The sequence below is a fragment of the Phalacrocorax aristotelis genome, chromosome 7 (genome assembly GCF_949628215.1).
Source record: "Phalacrocorax aristotelis chromosome 7, bGulAri2.1, whole genome shotgun sequence".
Lineage (NCBI taxonomy): Eukaryota > Metazoa > Chordata > Aves > Suliformes > Phalacrocoracidae > Phalacrocorax > Phalacrocorax aristotelis.
Window position 1 is genome coordinate 50,759,195 of NC_134282.1, and position 18,912 is coordinate 50,778,106.

At 41.0% G+C, this 18,912-nt stretch overlaps 1 protein-coding gene across 1 annotated transcript in view; it reads right to left on the reverse strand.

The window, feature by feature from the left end:
• The window catches only part of LOC142060441 (protein FAM169B-like), a 41,558-nt gene extending 23,003 nt beyond the window's left edge, over window positions 1–18,555 (reverse strand). The window contains exons 1-3 of the mRNA XM_075100642.1: window positions 18,331–18,555; window positions 4,222–4,355; window positions 1,347–1,446 (exon numbers count right to left, since the gene is read on the reverse strand). Coding sequence (XP_074956743.1) covers window positions 1,347–1,446; window positions 4,222–4,355; window positions 18,331–18,367 — 271 coding nt within the window. The 5' untranslated portion in view covers window positions 18,368–18,555. The remainder of the gene's footprint in view (window positions 1–1,346; window positions 1,447–4,221; window positions 4,356–18,330) is intronic.
• Window positions 18,556–18,912: the final 357 nt, after the last annotated feature.

Here is an 18,912-nt window from a genome sequence, read left to right on the forward strand (position 1 = left end):
CTCATGAAGAAATCTCCAGGTTACAGGGTTTGGACTGAACAATGAACACTTAGTTACACTAACAGTACCTGTTCTAGGAGTTTAAGATCATTACACACTTCAAAATTGAACATGGAGTGCTAAACTTCTTTGCCTTGCCTTTGTTGTAATATCAAGCATACTGGCTATTAAAGCCTTTCAGGTGTAATTTATAGCTTATCCTTTCAAAAAAATGTTTTTAATGACAGATATCATTAGTTTGCTGCCACATTTGGAAGCTGAAAGTTTAAGAGGTTTCATGTATTCTGTATTCCCTAAGGTACACAATGGGTCAATGCATAGGTTCATGTCTCTGTTATAGATAATCCAAAAATTCTATAGCCCATTGCTTCACAGCAGCTCCAACACTCCTCATTTAATCTAGGTGGGTTGCAACCTGGGCTTTCGGTACTATGCAACTTGGAGCCAAGTTTCCCGTTAACAGCAGTGGTTTCAAGAGTTGTTACTTATTCTACATTTGCATTTTTTCACATTCCACAGCCAAAGACACTTGCCTAAGACAGTAAGTAGGAAGAAATCAGGCCATGTCTGAAGATACTGAGATCCTGATAGCAGGGAGATAAAACTTAGATACAATTATTGATCAAATCTTAATAACCTGTTGATACTCTAAGCAGTGACTTATGAAACAGAAACACCGGTAAGCACATGCTGACTTCTACTGCCTGTGACACAACTGTAGCATAACCCTGTCAGGTTGACACATGGCTGTAATAGGCAAACACCAGCATTACTAGCAGTAAGCAAGGCAAAGCTGCTAGAGTTTAAAGAATATCTTTATTTAAAGAATAAAACGGATTTAACTCCATTTCTGAGCATGGTCTCACTCCAAATTTACCCCTCACACACCAGTACTGGAAATAGGAGGCAATTAAACCTAGGACTAAAGAAGATATCATAAAGTAAAAATAATATGAATAAGAATCAGTAAGACCTCATATAATTTCACATATATATATTTGCTCTTGTTTAAGGATTTCTGAATTCTACCCAAACTATAATGCATTAAATTTCACATCATCATAAATTAGAAAAATATTACCCCATTGAACAAACTCAGAAAGAGGAACAGATTTACCCAAGGTGATTTTTCAGCTACCACCAGAGCTTTGCATATGAATTTAAAAGCCCTGATTGTCAATCCTCCCTTCTAATCAGTAGCCCACTGACACAGTTCCCTGACAGGTAAAGTGAATCCACTTCATATTCAAAACAAACCCCAAAATATTTAAATACATAAACAAACAGACCATCTTAAAAGTAAAGTACAACTACTCAAATTTCAAAGTATTTTGACAAATTCTAACCTGTCTCTTTATCCTTTGGATCAGTTAACAGCAACATTTTGCAAGTAGAATTATTTCGGTAGAGAGGGACAAAACACACACAGGAATCTTCAAGTTTAACCTAAAAAACAAACAGGCCCTGTAGCTGTTTGTACTGCAAAGCTCACGAGAAGTATTTCATGTATTAGATGCACCTATGATATGTTTTACTAACATGCATGATATAAGCTTGGCACAATACTCCCTCAATCCTGAACTTCAAGGTGCTGAAACGTACATAATATTGTAGTATTATCAGTAAGTAATGTTACTTTAAAAGAAATCAAGATACCAAAGTTAGTGGAGACCTTAATGCTGACTTACTATTAGTACATAACCTGGCTTTGAACACTGTTACATGCAGACAAATGGTGTTATGAAAGACCAGACACAGCAAATAAAAACAAATACAACAGCAAAAAAAAACAAATACAAGTTGCACTTCTTACAGCATCGTCCAGCTGAGTACTTGTGGTATTTTGCAAACAATGAATTAAGCCTCAGGGTACAGGGAGTATCAAAGCATTAGGGCAGTGACTGGGCAGTTTATCTGTGAGGCACAGGGAGGGTAGATAATTGGCACAAGGTGGTTATGTTGAAGGCAAAGCTAAAATCAAAATGCAGCTCACAAGCCCTCAGTCTTAGACTAAAGTTCTAAATGATGTGACACATAAACACAAAATCACTGTGCTCAAACAGCTCTACATGCATAGAGATGACGATTTCCATATGAATATTGCAAATGCTCTAATGTAAGTTTAGGTACAGGCAAAAAGAGTGCATAATTTAGCACAGTATGTACTGTACTTTCAAAAATCTGGTCCATTGTGTATGTGTGGGTGTGCCTCTCTAATTGCACCCATTTGTCAGTTTGCTATGAAACTCAAATCAGTCACGTGATACATTTAATATTTCTTGGTGCATGGAAGAGTAGTATGAATATGGATTGTTCAAGATAACTCTAAGTTGAAAGCAGTGTTCACTAGTTTATGAGCACCAGAATCCTGGTATCATCTGTGCAAACGCTGGACTCCAGGAAAAAAACTGAAAACTGCCTGAAATCCATATTCATGAGCTTCCCAATATCTCAGTATGTTCTGGGGATTCAGTCGTTCTTTGCATGCTTCAAATATAACAGGATCGATGTCATTATGACACCTGGGAGCATTACTATAATGAAAAGGCCAGTACTATTACCAATACTGCTATGACTGTTATTTTGTTTTATAAGGTAATGTGCACTTTCACAGGTGCTAACAACATCAGCATGAGCCAAGCATAGCTTTCTGTGTGTGAAGGCTGCCAATGGCTTCCATCCTCAGTTGCAATAATCCTTGCTATTTGTGTACTGAATGCTTGACCAAAGACCATGCCATACCAAAAAGAAGTTCTGTGACCCGAGCAAGTGGGCTGACAGCCACTTAACACTTGCTAAATAATTATTCATGGCTGCCAGTCCTGCCACTTGAAACCAGCTTTAATTCAGATACAGGGAGGGGAAAAAAAAAAAAGCCTGGTAACTGCAGCCATTATTTAAACACAAAAATCCTCATCCTTCAGGTTGTAGGTAGACAATAGAGACAGGAGCTTTACCCTATTACAGTTAATTTATTTTTAATTACAAATTATCAACATTCCTTGAACTATTTATTACAAGAGTATAAGGAAAAAAACAATACAGCAAGAACATTACCATTACTTATGCCCTTGACTAGCTGTCTGACTGCAGATTAGATTAGACCTGAATTAAATGAATGCAAAGAGAAATGTGTTGCTATGAGACTCAAATCAGTCACATGATATATTTAAGGTCTGATGACAAGCCACAAAATCAAGACAGTTCTGAATCAAAAGCCAGGAGTCCACCTTTAACTGATCTCATTGTGTCTAGCTATTGCAGCAATACACACAGCACTACTTGGGATTTTAATTTACCCCCCCTTGTAATGGAACAGCAAATGAGCGTCTAAAAGTACAACCACGCATGAAAGGCCGAAGTATGGGCACAGAAGCCTGAAACTGGGGGATCTTTGCATTTTCAGGTTTGTTTGTATTTAACCCTACATGGTCCACTAGAGGGCATTACAAGAGTAGTTAAAGCCAGTCACATTCACGGCTCAAAGATGAAGCTATCCACCTGAAAAAGCGTTTTTCTGGAAACTACTGCATATTATTTTCCTAAATTATAGAAAAGCCACCGTATTCTAAACATTTATTTCAACTAATCCACTTACTGGTTTGATAGTACAATAACAGTTAGCCCAGCACACCTTTTATGATCTAGAAAATGCCCAGAATGAAAAGTTTCATAGGTTGACTGAAGTCAGAATTCTTAATAGGCCTGCTCAGTCATCTCCAATGCATTCCCCCTCAGGTGGCTCAGGAACGGACCCTAAAGCATTGGCACCTGCAGTATTTATACCATCTATCAATCACATCTGATCAGAATCCCTGTGGGAGAACCCGTATTCAAAATTATCAATACAAGTATGGGAAAGAATGGGAACAAAAGACTATTTCACAATACCTGTGTAAACTGCACGGTAGAGGCAGAATACAGAGCTATAAACATCTATCAAATTCACTTTTGATTCAGTCCTATAAGGAGGCAGGTCAAGATACAAAGTTCAGCTAAGTGCTCCAAACCCTCATCCACACTCAGAGGGTTTTAGACTCGTAGTTTAAGCTTATCTCCCATTTGCAGCATGCAAACTATTTGAAATAACGCAGAGTTTGCTGATTTTAAGAGATTTGTAGTCTGGCACGCCCATTTACCCCTATTCATAGAAAATGAGCACAACCAACAAACTAGTTTGCAAGTATCTAACGTGCAGTATGAGAAACACCAGCCTACTACCTCTTCTCCTCCAGGGATCGAAAAAACATCAGGAGCAGACGATGATTTCATCAAGAGTTTTTCATAGTATGTTTCAGCATCTCCTTGCAGAACCTCTGGATCTTCTGCTAACGTATCTACCAAGTAAAGGCAACCTGTAGTTAAAATAAAACACATGATATTTTTACTCTTTAAATGAACTATGAAACATGAGTTTCAAAATCTCAGTTTCCCCAGCAGGTGCTTGGTGTGGCTGGGCCCTTATTGTTCCCATTAGAGCCTTTTCTATAATCCTAGTATAAAACAGCAAGGCTGGTAAAAACCTATCTATATGTTATTTACCTCTTGACAGGCAATTTTATAAAGTAGAACCACAACAGCATCAAATCACATTTGTCTCCTTTGAATTCAACAAGCACAGTCTCAAATTATTCTAGGTGTAAGTAAATGGCTTTAAAGCTGGAAAAGCAAAAAAACTTCTTCAAAACACAGCCTGAGTTTTAGTACTGTCCAAAAATATAGCAGGAACAGAATTCTAAAACTTATACTGTTTAGTGGAAGACTACCCCTTTATGGGTCAGTCCATGATCTGTTGTATATCATTAGTTTTCTCTTTCTTTTTCTTGAGTAACTTCAACTAATCACTTTTACAACAATGAAATAACGTCAAAATATATTAAAATATTTACCTATATAAGAGTTCCCAAAATAGTAACCATCACCTTTTACACAACATAACTTTTAATCCATGTGACTCAATGCTGAAGGGTATTCATGGGAGGTATTTGTTAATTGCATGCAAGCAAAAATTACATATATCTGATGCCTGTTACCTAAATGCAAAGTCCAACTTGGTGCTCATGAGGAACGAAGCAACCTCTTTCTGATATAACAAACCAGACTGATTGGTGGCTCATCACCAGTTCAAGATAAAGAATGTCAGAAGCAATGGGTTAGCAGTCCAAACAGTATTCCGCCAGTCTTCTATCATAGGAAAGAAGTAATTTCAATTTAGAATCATAGAATGGTTTGGGTCGGAAGGGACCTTTAGAGGTCATCTAGTCCAACCTCCCTGCAGCAAGCAGTGAAGTCTTCAACTAGATCAGGTCGCTCAGAGCCCCGTCCAACCTCACCTTGAATGTTTTCCAGGGATGGGGCATCTACCACCTCTCTGGGCAACCTGCTCCAGTGTTTCACCACGCTCACTGTAAAATTTTTTTTCCTAATATCCAGTCTAAATCCACCCCCCTTTAGTTTAAAACCATTACCCCTTGTCCTCTCACAACAGGCCTTGCTAAAGAGGTTGCCCCCATCTTTCCTATAGTCCCCCTTTAAGTACTGGAAGGCTGCAATAAGGTTTCCCTGTCAGTCTTTCTTCATAGGAGAGGTTCTCCAGCCCTTGGATCATTTTTGTGACCTCCTCTGGACCTGCTCCAACAGGTCCATGTCCTTCTTGTGCTGAGGGCTCCAGAGCTGGATGCCGTATCCCAGGTGGGGTCTCACCAGAGCAGAGTAGAGAGGCAGAATCCCCTCCCTTGACCTGCTGGCCACACTGCTTTTGATGCAGCCCAGGATACGGTTGGCCTTCTGGGCTGCAAACACACATTGTTGACTCATGTCCAGCCTTTTGTTCACCAGTATCCCCAAATCCTTCTCTGCAGGGCTGCTCTCAATCTCTTCATCCCCCAGCCTGTATTGATACCAGGGGTTGCCCTAACCCAGGTGCAGGACTTTGCAATTGGCCTTGTTGAACCTCATGAGGTTCTCACAGGCCCACCTCTCCAGCTTGTTAAGGGGCTTTCAATCAACGACCTACACCTGCAACTTTTGTAAGGCCCAAACTGAGGACAAAATCTTCTACCACACTGCTATAGTTGGAACCTTAGTTCTGAATCCTCCACTTTTTAACCATGGTTTCCTCTCACATGGCAGCTCGTGTGACCCAAGTTTAATGTGAAATAACTGCACTGATAGTTCAGTGCAAAGTAAACGGCTGAGACAACGAAGAGTCTTACAAGGGCCATTGCAAGAACTGTCTATATTAAGATTCAGAATCTAGGAATCATAAAAGTACCATATTGGAAATGATACGTTTCCATGTAAAAGTAGGAGCAAAATGGGATTTGTAGTACCAAGTCAGACTATTCACCCATGGTCCCACCATCTTCCCTCTGGCAGTGATCAGTATCTGATTCCTCAGCAAAAGGGTAAGAAACTACAACTGATAATTCACCACCACCTAGCACTGCTTAAAATGCTTTAAACTGTTTTCCTGCCCTTTGCAGACAACCAGCTTACATCCTGACGCTTGACAGCAAAGCTATGTAGTCAGAATGCTGAACAGAAGCTACTCTGTAAATGGTTTTCATAGTATGTTTGTATGTGACAAAATGGGAGAGAAAATGGCATTGCGATACTGGCAATCTGAGTCACATTATAAAATCCCAGCCAGTACTTAGCAGTGGCAGTTTTCACAAACTGACAGAATGGTAGGAAGGGACCTCTGGAGATCATCTTGTCCAACTCCCCTGCTTGAGAAGGCACACCCAGAGCAGGGGGCACAGGACCACGTCCAGGCAGGCTTTGAATATTTGCAGAGAAGATGACTCCACACCCTCTCTGGGCAGCCTGTGCCACTGCTCTGTCACCCTCAAAGTAAAGAAGTTTTTCCTCATATCTAAGTGGAACTTCCCGTGTTGCAATTTGTGCCCATCGCCCCTTGGCCTGTCATTGGGCACCACTGAAAAGACTCTGACTCCATCCTCTTGACACCTGCCCTTCAGATATTTATAAGCATTGATAAGATCCCCCCTCAGTCTTCTCTTCTCCAGGCCGAACAAACCCAGGTGTCTCAGCCTTTCCTCATCAGGGAGATGCTCCAGTCCCCTGATCATCTTCATAGCTCTCCAGTGGCCTTCCCCAGTGTAGTATGTAACACCATCAAGCAAAGAAGCCATGTAAGGGAGAGAAATTAAAGATTATTATTAAAAACTTCAATAATTTACTGACAAAAATTTACCAGTAAATTAATTTTTGCAAAAGAACAGCATGTAAGACTGAAGTTTAGCACAAAGAAAACTATTGGCCATGCTAATAAATACTATTCATGAGATGTTGCTCACAAGGCTACATCCTGCCATTGTTAAGCCAAAGCAACTTAATAAGCACAATCACGTTTTCTCCTCACCGAACAGAACAGCTAGTACCTTCTCAGTTACACTAACTTCCTGGTACATAATATGCTTATATTCTAAGGTAATAGTGACCATCTAAAGGATGAAATAATGCCACAGATTAAATATTGAGGCATTAGTGAAAACTTCTGATCAACTTGCCATTAACACAGCTTTCCACAGAAGTAATTTCTGTCTCTAAAAAACACTTTTAGACTTCCAGTTAGCTTGTCTTTCCTGCATAATACTCTGAAAATGGCCAAGTGAGTTAGGAGCGCCTATTTCAATAAAGGGGAAATCCAAAAGCTCTTCATGAAGAAACAAATCTGTCTCGGCTTCTGTATATAAGGGAGGGTGGGGGGGGAGAGAGAGAGAGGGAGTGAGTGAGAGTGAAGTTCCTTTAGGGGCAATATGGAGCAGAAATCTAACTGTAGGCACTCTGGAGTGTCCTCAAGAAGTCAGTTGTGTTAAGGCTGGTTTTTATGAACATCCCCCCAAAACTTGTACATACAACTAATACTGTTCAGCTGCCATCAGCAGGAGAAAAATCACTGGTTTGAATTTTTTTTTTACGTTAACTAATGTGTTTCCTGGTTTTCCCCAGTACAAAGTGAAAAAAAAATTATATTTGCCCTCCTCCATATATTTGTATATGTCCCTCTTATGCTTTTTTGGTACAGAGAAACAACAACAAAAAAAAACCCTCAACAAAGTCTAACTACAGCTATTGTTATCAGGCATTTGACTACAACAATAATTATTGCTGGCTAACAGAATGTTATAAAGGTTCCAAAATCAAATGCAAAACAACTTGTTAACTTTACTTTAAAATAAAAGCAGCATTATTCTCCTGTGAGTGTCTGAGTCCGAGGTCCCTATCAGCATCTTGGGATACCAAAATTGCAAATTTCCAAGGACAGCCTTTTAATCTAATTTGAATTACAGGATTTAATTCGAACTTGATCTTACCTAGCAGCAACAAAAGAGCACGCTGTGGCAGCCAATCTGCTAGGCACCCAGCGAGCACTTCTTCCAAACAGGCAACATGCACAAAGGGTTACCATCTGCGGGAGGGAGGGAGGGAGGGAGGAAGGGGGGCAGGAGGGGTGAATCATAAAAAGGGGGCCTCTTGCTGCAGCCACAGAGGAGGGACCATAAAACATAAGAAGAGTAAATTTAGAACGGGAGGCCTACTGCATTAGAGGGATTCCTGACATTTGCGCTGAAGTGGCTGCCATCTTAAATAGCCAAAGCTGGTAAACAAGGTCAAGACATCATCTAGGTGGATTCTACGGCAGCAGTGACAATGAAGGGTTACAGACAGGTACCAGTCTTTGACTTTTACGGGACAGGGGCATTCAGGGCAAAGGAGGAGGAAGTGTATGCAATTCCACTGAAAAAACTTATCTAGAGATAAATAAACAAGAAATCTGAACGGGCATATTTCCATTTCAAGCCTACAGAATAAATTTTAAAGCAAAAACTAAAACTGCTTCTGCTTCTTCTCTCTTTTGTTTCCATGGAGCAGCCTGGGCCACATTCTCAAGTGAGGATGTGTAAGCACATCTCTCACTCTAGTGATCCGTCATCAATTTGCACTAAGAATCTGATTTTTAAAGTGAAAAGCTACAGCTAAATCCAGCTATAGAAACAAGTGGGCACTGTCCATTACAAGTCAATCATCTTTATGAGATACTACTGTCCAGCACCTATAGGCACCTCAGCCTAAAACTTCACGCAACTCTGCCAATAAGGCTTGGTTTATACCAAGGGCCCTGTTTCAGTCCTGATCCCTAAACTCAGCTTTTTCTAATCCCACTGCTATTCCTCCTCTGTTTTTCTCCAGAATAGAGAACTGAATTTTATGGTGATTTCACAAAGTGGACAAATATACTTCTAGAGAGGTAAAAGTCAGACAAAGTTCACTTCACCTACGATCCAAAAAGATCAATATGTGGGAATCCAGATAGATCTGATTAACATGCTTATGTTCTGCATCAGGTAGATAAATAACAAATGCAAACACAAAATAGAAGACAATATTCTACTTTAAACTAAAAATTTATTTTTGTAGATTAGAGACAGACCCCCATCATTACAGATTCAGCAAGAATTTCATTCTATCAGTTAAAGTAAGCAGGAAATATTTTTCCACGGGCAAAAGAATTTATTCTCAATACAACAGAAAACACATGGTGCACACACTTGTATGTGAAATTCCACAAGTGAAACTACAGACTCCTGTAATGCCTGAAGGTAAATGACATGCTTCAATCTAAACAGATATTCTGAACATTCTTTTTGATGATCCTTCTATATCCTCTGCAGCTAAACCCTGTGCCTTAACAGAAATAATTTAACTAGAATATACATAACCACAAACTTATCTTGTGAGTATAATGCTACAGCTATTCAAATCACTATTATATTCCTCAAGCTCTCATTCACTAGACTAGGCATTTTAGTACCTATGTGTTAGTTTTACTATTTTGCCATCATCTAGCAAATCAGTTACAACTTGGGGCAACCAACTCTGTCTCTTTGTAATGAGTTTTAAATTCTCATTTAAGTTTCAAATTAGTATGTATAGCCAATATATTTAAGTCCTTTTTGATCATGAACCCAATACACAATTTATTGAACAAGAGATACTTGCTTTCATTGTTAAGACTTTTCTATTCCTCTATTCGTTTGTAGCTTATTAATACTGTTTCCTTAAGCCAACGAGTTGACCATGCAGTTATTTCAGACTAGACATACCATGGGGTTGACTAAGATGCATTAAGGTATTGCTGGTGCTCCCAGGAAAGACTTACTTGTTAAAAAGCCCATTTCAGAACTTTGTAAGGGCATTTAGGATGCAGCCAGATTATAAAGCAAAATACATCAACCTCACTGTAGATGAACCATGAAAAGCATTATGTCTGAAGTGAATGAATCATTTATCCTACAACTACTTTTTCATGTTCTACAAACACAGAGAATGGTACTACATGCATCCATTAACAATTGTATGTTTACAGAAGAGCCATCGGTCACCATGGGATTTATATCTGGACTGTTCATCTTTGTATGTTTGTCCAAATTTACACGTAAAAGTATGTAAAATATTTAAGGGTGATTTCTAGTGGTGCAGAAACAGGATCGCTAAAAAGAACCTAACATTTCTAACCTTCAAATGTCACTATTTTTTATTCGGTTTTGCCATTTCTAATGCTTGCAATAGCAGTACTGGTTTTATTTATTTGCTTTACTTTCATGCCAATATATTTCACAATTAAAAACAAAAAAACTTCAGCAGATTCTGAGTGTTTCTGACAGTATTGTGAGTGGTTTTGTCCAAGACGTATTTTCCCTTTTTTTTAAATCAGAAAACACTTTGCAATATGAGACAAACATTCATGAAGCAACACAAAAAGACTGTGTATCATGTCAATATTTAGGAGGGAATGTCCTTGTAATTAAACAAGGCAACTGAGACCAGAACTCCTAAGATTTATTCTTAACACAGGTGTGTTTTTGTGGCCCCTAACAAATCACTTCATTTTCTGTCTGATTTCTTATCAGTTAAATGTATGTCTTATCTACCACTTCAAAAAGAGTGTGACGTTTTCCTTATCAGTGCCTCTGCAGTCATAACATAAAAAGACAAACAAGTCATATAACATAAATTGTTCTCTGTTCTCCTGTGGACTGTCACTGCCACACTATGGCAGCACAACCATGACAGTGTCTAGGATCTAAATCTGGCTTTTTTTGCCCTTCTAAATGGTGCACATATAACAAAAGTGCTATCCGTTACCCTCTCACAAGAGTAAGAGCTCTGTGTTAAACAGCAGAGCTTAACATCAACTCTTCCCCGCTCCCTCCAATGAGCCAGAACAGCTCTATGCATGTGGTTATCATTAGACAACCATATTTGTTTAACCTTTCAAAGGAAGGAAGAGGTCTTTGGCACGTTCCCGGGAGTACATGCAGAACCTGACTCTCATATCCTGAATTTAATTGAGCAAGTACATGTTAAAAACCTAAGTTCTAGTGTAAGTGAAACTTCAGTATCATAACAATGTGTGGTGGCAATGGAGCTAGCGGGCAAATGCTGTGACGCAATATCTGTCCAACATGGCAAGGTAGCTCTTAACCACATGCCGTACATCATCAAGGAAGACAATGTTCTTCCCCACTGCATTGCTCCTCACCATTACTGATAGAGCAATCAATCACTCTTGGAACATGAAAGGTGAAAAAAATGCATTGGCCTTAACAGGTTTCTATGTTTCAATCCAAAAATGCCATTTATACATTACTTACTAATCTATCACAATTCAAACGGCAAGAAGGGCTTCAGACGACAAACTAAATACAAGTCTCTGTCTGTAAATAATTTTCTGCTGTGGAATCAATACATGAAGACAGAAGGGAAATAAATAATCCTAATCCCATTGCCAATTAAGAAACCAAACAGATTAAATAGATGAGTTCAGCCATAGCTACACGTGTCATTAGTGCAAATTCTGTCACTCAAATGGAGGGCAGACCAAACGTTAGCATCCCAAATGCAGGATGCTGTCATATTAGCCATCCAATTCCCACTAACACATTTTTACTACTGATTTCAGAAAAGGGAAGAAAAAACCTTTAAGTATACACATCTATTTAGCAGAACATAGATGAGCAAAGGCAGAGACTAGACAAGCCTAACTCTAAAAAATGTCAAACACCTTCAGTTTCTACTCACTTCAATGAGTTCTGGAGGCCTTCAGAACCTTGTATGACCAGGGTCTATAAGCCACATGTGTTATTTATTTTCCAAAACTTAATCTGCAATTTATTAAATGGAAAAAATAGACACGGGAATTAAATAATTGATATAAGCATTTGCTCTTTTTGGAAAAATACCTAGATGAAACCACATTATTTAAAATGTTTTCAAATCTAGAAAAGCAAGTGCATATTGAAGGGATCACATAATGGCATCAATCAACTCTAACCTGCAGTACTCCTGTACTGAAATCCCAGCAAACAGGTTCCAACTATATATATTTTTCCTCAGATGGATCTTTAGCAGTGTTACACTTACAAAAATAAAGCCACACCCAACTCATAATACAGATAAATTAAAATACATCTGTGTAAACAGGCTCCCCCCAGTGCTATTATACACAGAATGCACATCTGGACAGGCATGTTTTGCACAAAGCTCTAACCTAATGTAATTGAAAAAAGCTGAGGTATTATGGCCCAGCAACAGACTTTTATAAATAAAAACTGTAGCATACTGTTAAACCATGGAAGTGCTACCAGCTGTAACTATGACATATCAGGAATTCATACTTCTGCACATTTAACTCTCTTTTTCGCAGAGCTTACATGTAAAAAAGAAGGAAGGAGCTTACAGAATAACTCAGAGAAGATGTAGTCCTGAAGAAAAGGGACATGCAGGATTGTAATTAATTAAGGCTTTTAGGTTCATGTTCATATCAGGTTTTCCTCAAGGAAATCCCATTGATTCAGTGGGATTGCTACTAATACCTCTGAACCTGTGAACATCAGAACTGAGTTCTTAATGTGTACTGGTTTCCATACAACCAAGAAATGGGCACAAATGTTCCTAGAAAAGTCTAACTTCAACTACTGAAGGCAGTGCTACGGGTTTTCTTGCATATTTAAGAAAAAAAAAATCTAAGTTTATAAACTTAATTCTTTGTCTACCCCCAAAACAAAATAAAATATACAATAAAAATATACAAGTTTTCCAGAACAACTGTGTCCATATCAGGGGCTTTTTCCAGCACAGCTATGTCAGTGCTACATCTCACTTCACCATACTCATAGTCAAAATAGCTATGCCAGCAGAAGTTCACAGTCCAGGCCTGACCTCAAATTACAGTCTGACTCTTAAAATCTAAGCAAAGAAGAAATGGGAGGCCCTGAATGATGCTGAAATATATCACTGAAGTATGTTCATTATTCAGAGAGGCTGATTTGAAAGGAAAACGGTAGAAAAGATTCCATGAACAGCAGTAGAGCTTTTATGATTCACAAGTTCAAATGTATATAGTGGTAATTCAGTCCTTTAGAAAGATGAGAGGTAGAAAGGAGGATACATAGGTCGAAAGTCATCCTATAACTTAAGGGAAAAGAAGACAATATCTCCCATACTGATAAACAAGGAATAGTGAAATGGCAGGAAATGACAACTGAGTTTGGCAAATGGTCTAGTATGAACATGATTTCATCCCATGGGGAGAAGCCAGACAGACTGCTAGTTAGGACAGCTCCAGAAAATAGCCGTGTTTTAAGACCAAGAAGCATTTAAAATTATTACTGAAACACACTGTCACAAGCTAGCACCAGGGCTAGTATTTACATCCCACATTAAATACATTTCCCTGTTACCACTATCATTCAAAGCAGATGTGGGAAACCAAGGGCCACACTACACACGGCCCTTACCTCCATTTCATACACACTATGGCAGGATGTGTGGCATACCGAAAGTACCTGAAGGCCCAGTCTGCTATCAGAAAAAACAATGTTCCCCGAACAAACGATGTAGCAATGAAAATATGAAACAACTGTCTAGATTTGCAGGGATACCAGTTTCAGATACCGCATAATTTGAGTTGCAAATGCTTTACACATCTGACAAACCTACTGCTCCCACCAGTAGAGTGCCTAAGTCTGCCTAAGAAAGCCCAGCAGACTGCCTCCAAATTACTTGCAAAGAGCAATTTGTACAGCCAGACTAATCTCAAAATAAAGCAATTAATTTGAGGAAAAAAAAGGAAAGCAACAAAAACTCCCCTCCCCCAGTAATTTTCGCTTTGCGGAATTTATTATGCGGCTGCAAATTAATACATCACCTGCACTAGCAATCACAAACCTCTTAGCCCGTCTCAGAGCTTGCTTTAATAAACAGCTGCAAGTAGTGGAGGAAATATGTAAACAGCTCTTGTTTCTCTGTGCCATTGTGGCAGCTATTCTACATGTCTTTGAAGGTGCTCCAAAATCAGCATGGCTCTGCTTTTCCCTTTTTCTCCTTTTGGGAAGAGGAAGAAGCAGAGAAGGAAGGACAGGCTGGCAACAGAGGGCTAACTCTGTGCTTGCTGTGCTCTTGACAGTAAGGCTGAGATTGTTTAAATTCAGTTTACACAGGCTCTTCTGTAAGGACAAAAGAAACCACTGCTGGTGGTTAAAAATGCAAAAGGTTTTGATTGTAATGGCTTGACAATCAGCCAAAGATATGACTAGGGGGAAAAACACAGCAAGGCGGCTATGACCAGAATGGAAGAAACAAGGAAAAACACATGGCTTGACTTCAGAGCAGAAAATTGACTTAGGCTTTGCATAAATGACAGGATACCCCCAAGCTTGCCTGATCCACAGTCTGCCTGGAATGAGAACACGTAGTCTAAAAGCAGAGTCTATTAAAAGGCATAATGTTTCTAAACAGCATCTGTTACGTACTAATAAGCATTACTTAAAGGACACAGGCCTTAAATTGCTACCAAACGTGCACTTATCTGAAACTGCTGCAAGGTAATCATTACAAAAATGTCACATGACACCATGGGAATTTGATTAACATAAAATGTTTTTATTTAGTTTGGCTTCAAATCGTCACACAGAAAAAACATGGAGGCACCTTCTGAGATTTTGAAACTGTGCAACTTCACAGGAATGAAACACTAGTAAGAATTACATCAGCAGAGCCATTTGCCATCTGCTGTCAGTAATACTATAAAGACCAGCCACCAGATAGAAGTTTCAAAGGTTACAAAAACAACATTTTTAAGCATCCGCAGACCTCTCAGTAACTGAGCAGAACACAGTTTACTTTGGGTACGTGCGACCTGAGGGTCTGCCAATCATTTTGCAAAGACAACACACCAGAACTGCGAATCGCCACGCAAAGTGTTTGGGAGCCTCTCAGCATGCAACCATTATACAATGTGGAAAACACATACCAGCCTGTTCTACGTAGGTTCTTATAATATACTCACAACCATAATGTCTGCACACCTCCCACTTGCAAATTTAAACCGGCTAGACTTTCTCTTGCAGTGTTTGTTTTCTTGTACTTTCCCCCAAGGGAAGGAGTGTATTTGCTGCAGTGCTATTATGGAAAGGGATTCAGTTTGGTTTGCTGGGTTTTGGACTGTATTTTTTCTTTGAGGGAAGTAGCTACATTTTGTTTCCTGTTTTCTCTCCTTCTAGACCATAAATACATATTTATGTTAAAGAAAGCAAGGTTTCAGTAACTTGCACTACCTGAGGCATGGAAAGCAAGGAGGTTATGACAGTCCTTACCTCCTAGATATGCACACTCTTCAGTCTGAGTAAAATTCTACCTGTTCCATACATGAGATTTTAGTTATACTGAAGTTATACTGATCAACTGGCTGTTGATCCACCTCATCTTAGAGCTCTGAGTAACTTTTCTAGATGTGGGGGCCATGTTCATGACATATAGCGCTACCCAAATTTTGCGGTTCCACCTTCCACACTGGTGACCTCCTGCCTGTAAACTGGTTAGCATAGAATTCATGGGGGGCAGGGAGATTTCCATCTTCTTATAGAGACAGATGGACATTTAAGGCTTCATTAGTGCAACTGTTAAACTAGACATACAGGTTTATCAGCTGGTAACTAACTATTTCTCAGGCTCTAGAGTTGTAGGTACATTGTTACTCCCTACTGGCCTTCCTAGCCTTTCTGTTAGATGGTTAACACATACAAATCTGACTTTCAAAGCGTTCTAAAATCAAAAAGAACTTGTGACAAGGCTGAATTTAAAACAAGAAGCTCAAGTTCTAGGTCAACAGCTGGCCTGCTTCTCAAGGATAAGGTTTGCCTATGACCTATAAAGGGGCTTAGAAACCTTTATAGGTTTCTATAGGAAGTGTAAGCAATCTTGCCTTATGAAAAAGTTACAAGAGCAGACCTCAGTGCCTAGTTGTAGCACCTCAATTACAGCCCAACATACTCTGAAACTGACTCCAATGTGCTCTTAGAGTGTGCTGTATGCTCAACCTATTGCCAATTGTTCCATAATTATTTTAAACATTGGTATATCCAATTAAATAGCTAAGCCAAAACTCAGATGATACCTAAAAACAATGGCATCTTTTCTAAAAGAGGAAGGGGGTGGAAGAACTATTCCAAACAATTCCTTTGAGAGTAATGAAAAAGTCAGGGGATAAATGTAGACATTAACTGCAGTGCCCAACCGTACAATGTTTGCTTGGACATGAAAAACCAAGTCCCATTCATCTAGAGATATTTTATTTAAAAACATCAGCTGAGTTGAGTGTCTTCCAAAAAAAAAATCCAATAGCATTATTACAAATGTTTGACTTTCATAAGTGGCTGATAGGAGGGAAAAAATAGAGCCATCTGACTACGGCACATTTAGCCATGAGCAGCTAGAGGAACTAATGGACAACATCATTATTTTATTGAAGGGGATGAAAGAGGTGCTTTAGATAAATGGCAGCAACTTAAAACGCGTTTCAGAAGATAAATTCACTTTCTCTCCATTTACCTGCTAGCGTGACAAATTAAGAAAGAAGAGTATAAAAACAGAGCAGAAGGGAAAGCAGTGCAAAAACTAACTGAGGTGATGCAATGGGCCCTTATCCGAACAAGTGCATGAACAGAGATTCTTGGAAGTGCTCCTAGTCAAATATAAACCAGGAACACTACACATGCCAGACTCCCTTGGAAATCCACAGTGGAGCATGTGCAGAAGATTCACCTGTGCTACATCAGCTCCCTTACCAAGCACTAGGAGCACTGCCGCTTGGGAACTAACATAATGTCTGTCCATTTCAACGCAGTGGAAGTCCACCATGCACTGAATGGCTGAGGTCTCTCTATTGGCCTCTGCTGGGCAGAGGAGCTCTTTGCCTAAGGTCACATACACCAGTAAATTCACTTCTGCTGAAAGGAGATGAGTGACTTTTTTTGAAGAAATACATGGTCTCTAATGATGAATGTTTTTGTTCTACAGTCAGCTCATGATCAGCAAAGAGGAAAGGGTATTTTTAAAGAAAGGATAAGTACTCTGCAGTATAGGAGGCCTCTTATATCTCATCTCTACACCAAAATAATCCAAGCACTTTTTCTTCTGTGGTCAAGAAGCAACATGTATACTGCTCATTTTGTCCCTATTAAAACATGCTTATTTTGTTAAACCATGTTTTTGCTCAGTTTGGGTAAACACCTGCTCATGCTGCCTTAAAAACCTCTACTGCTCTTCAGTAGTTCTCAAGTACTGAGTCATTGCAGTCCCAAACTCTTGCACCTGTGCCGTGAGACCTCTAAACACGCACTGGGGGCAGACGATTGGAGACGAGCCTTTCACCGGCATCACCTGCCGAACCAAAGCTGACAGAAATCATGGGGCCAGTTCCTCTCTGCTTCAGGACAGGTTTGGAAAACCTGGAAAAGTTAACTGTACGCTTGGGAAAAGGGTGAAACCCCTGTAACAGCCTGCTCGGGTTAACCTTGCTTTGTGCAGGGGGGGCGGCCCGGAGCACCTCCTTCGGGCAAGGCGCTGGGAGCCATGAGGAGCCGGGGCTCGCCCGCTCATGACCGCAGGCGACTGAGCAAAGTTTTCCTGGAAAGGCCCGAGTGTTTTGCGCGCGTTTTGGCCGCTTCTGGAAAACCTCGCCGCGGTACTGCGGTGAGCCCGCCATTTCGGAGGGGCGGCGGGGGCGACGCCGCGGGCTCCTCACAGCGGCCGCGGGCCGGCCCCGGGCAGCCCGGGCGGGCGCCGCCTCAGCGGGCGGCCCGCCCGCCATGAGGGCGAGGGCAGGAGGGGCGGCGAAGCGAGCGGGACGGCCGCCGTGAGGGGAGAGACGGGGCAGGGGCCGGCGGCGGGGGGAGCAGGCCGGGCCACGGGGGAGCCCCCGCCACGGGGGAGCCCCCGAGGGCTCGCCGCCCCTCTTACCAGCGGCGGCTCTTCCTTCTCCTCCCTCGGCCTCCATCACTTCCTCGGAGGCGGGCTCCGGCCGCCCCCGCCCCGGAGGAGGTGGTGGTGGTGGTGCGGCGCGGCGCGGCGCGGCCCGGCCCTGGGCGGGCGGGCCGGGGCCAGGCTGACAGGAAAAGCGGCCGCCGGAGGGCGGGGACGGCGGGCCCGACGAGGCCCTGGCGAAACTTCTGCAGGAGCCGAGGCTGGAGAGGCGGGCTGCGAGCTGAGGGGCTGCCCTCCTCCTCCGCCGGCTGGGCCGGGCCTTGGGCCAGGGCCAGCCCAGGAGCGCGCCTTAAGTTACAAAACTGCGAACGCAACTTCCAAAGTCTTCATTTAAAAGGCCTAGACTGACAAACTATAGAGCTGACGCCAGCTTCGTTAAAGTCGGGTGGCAGAGGAAGCTGGTTTACGAGGGAAAATAAGTACAAAAGTGGCATTTTTATAGCCATGTACTGCGGTAATCGTTGTTAATGTGAAAGAGGTTGTTGGAAAAACTGGGTGAGGAGGCTGCTGTTCATTATTACAAGTTGTAAAACTGAGGTACAGAGATTAAAACGAACG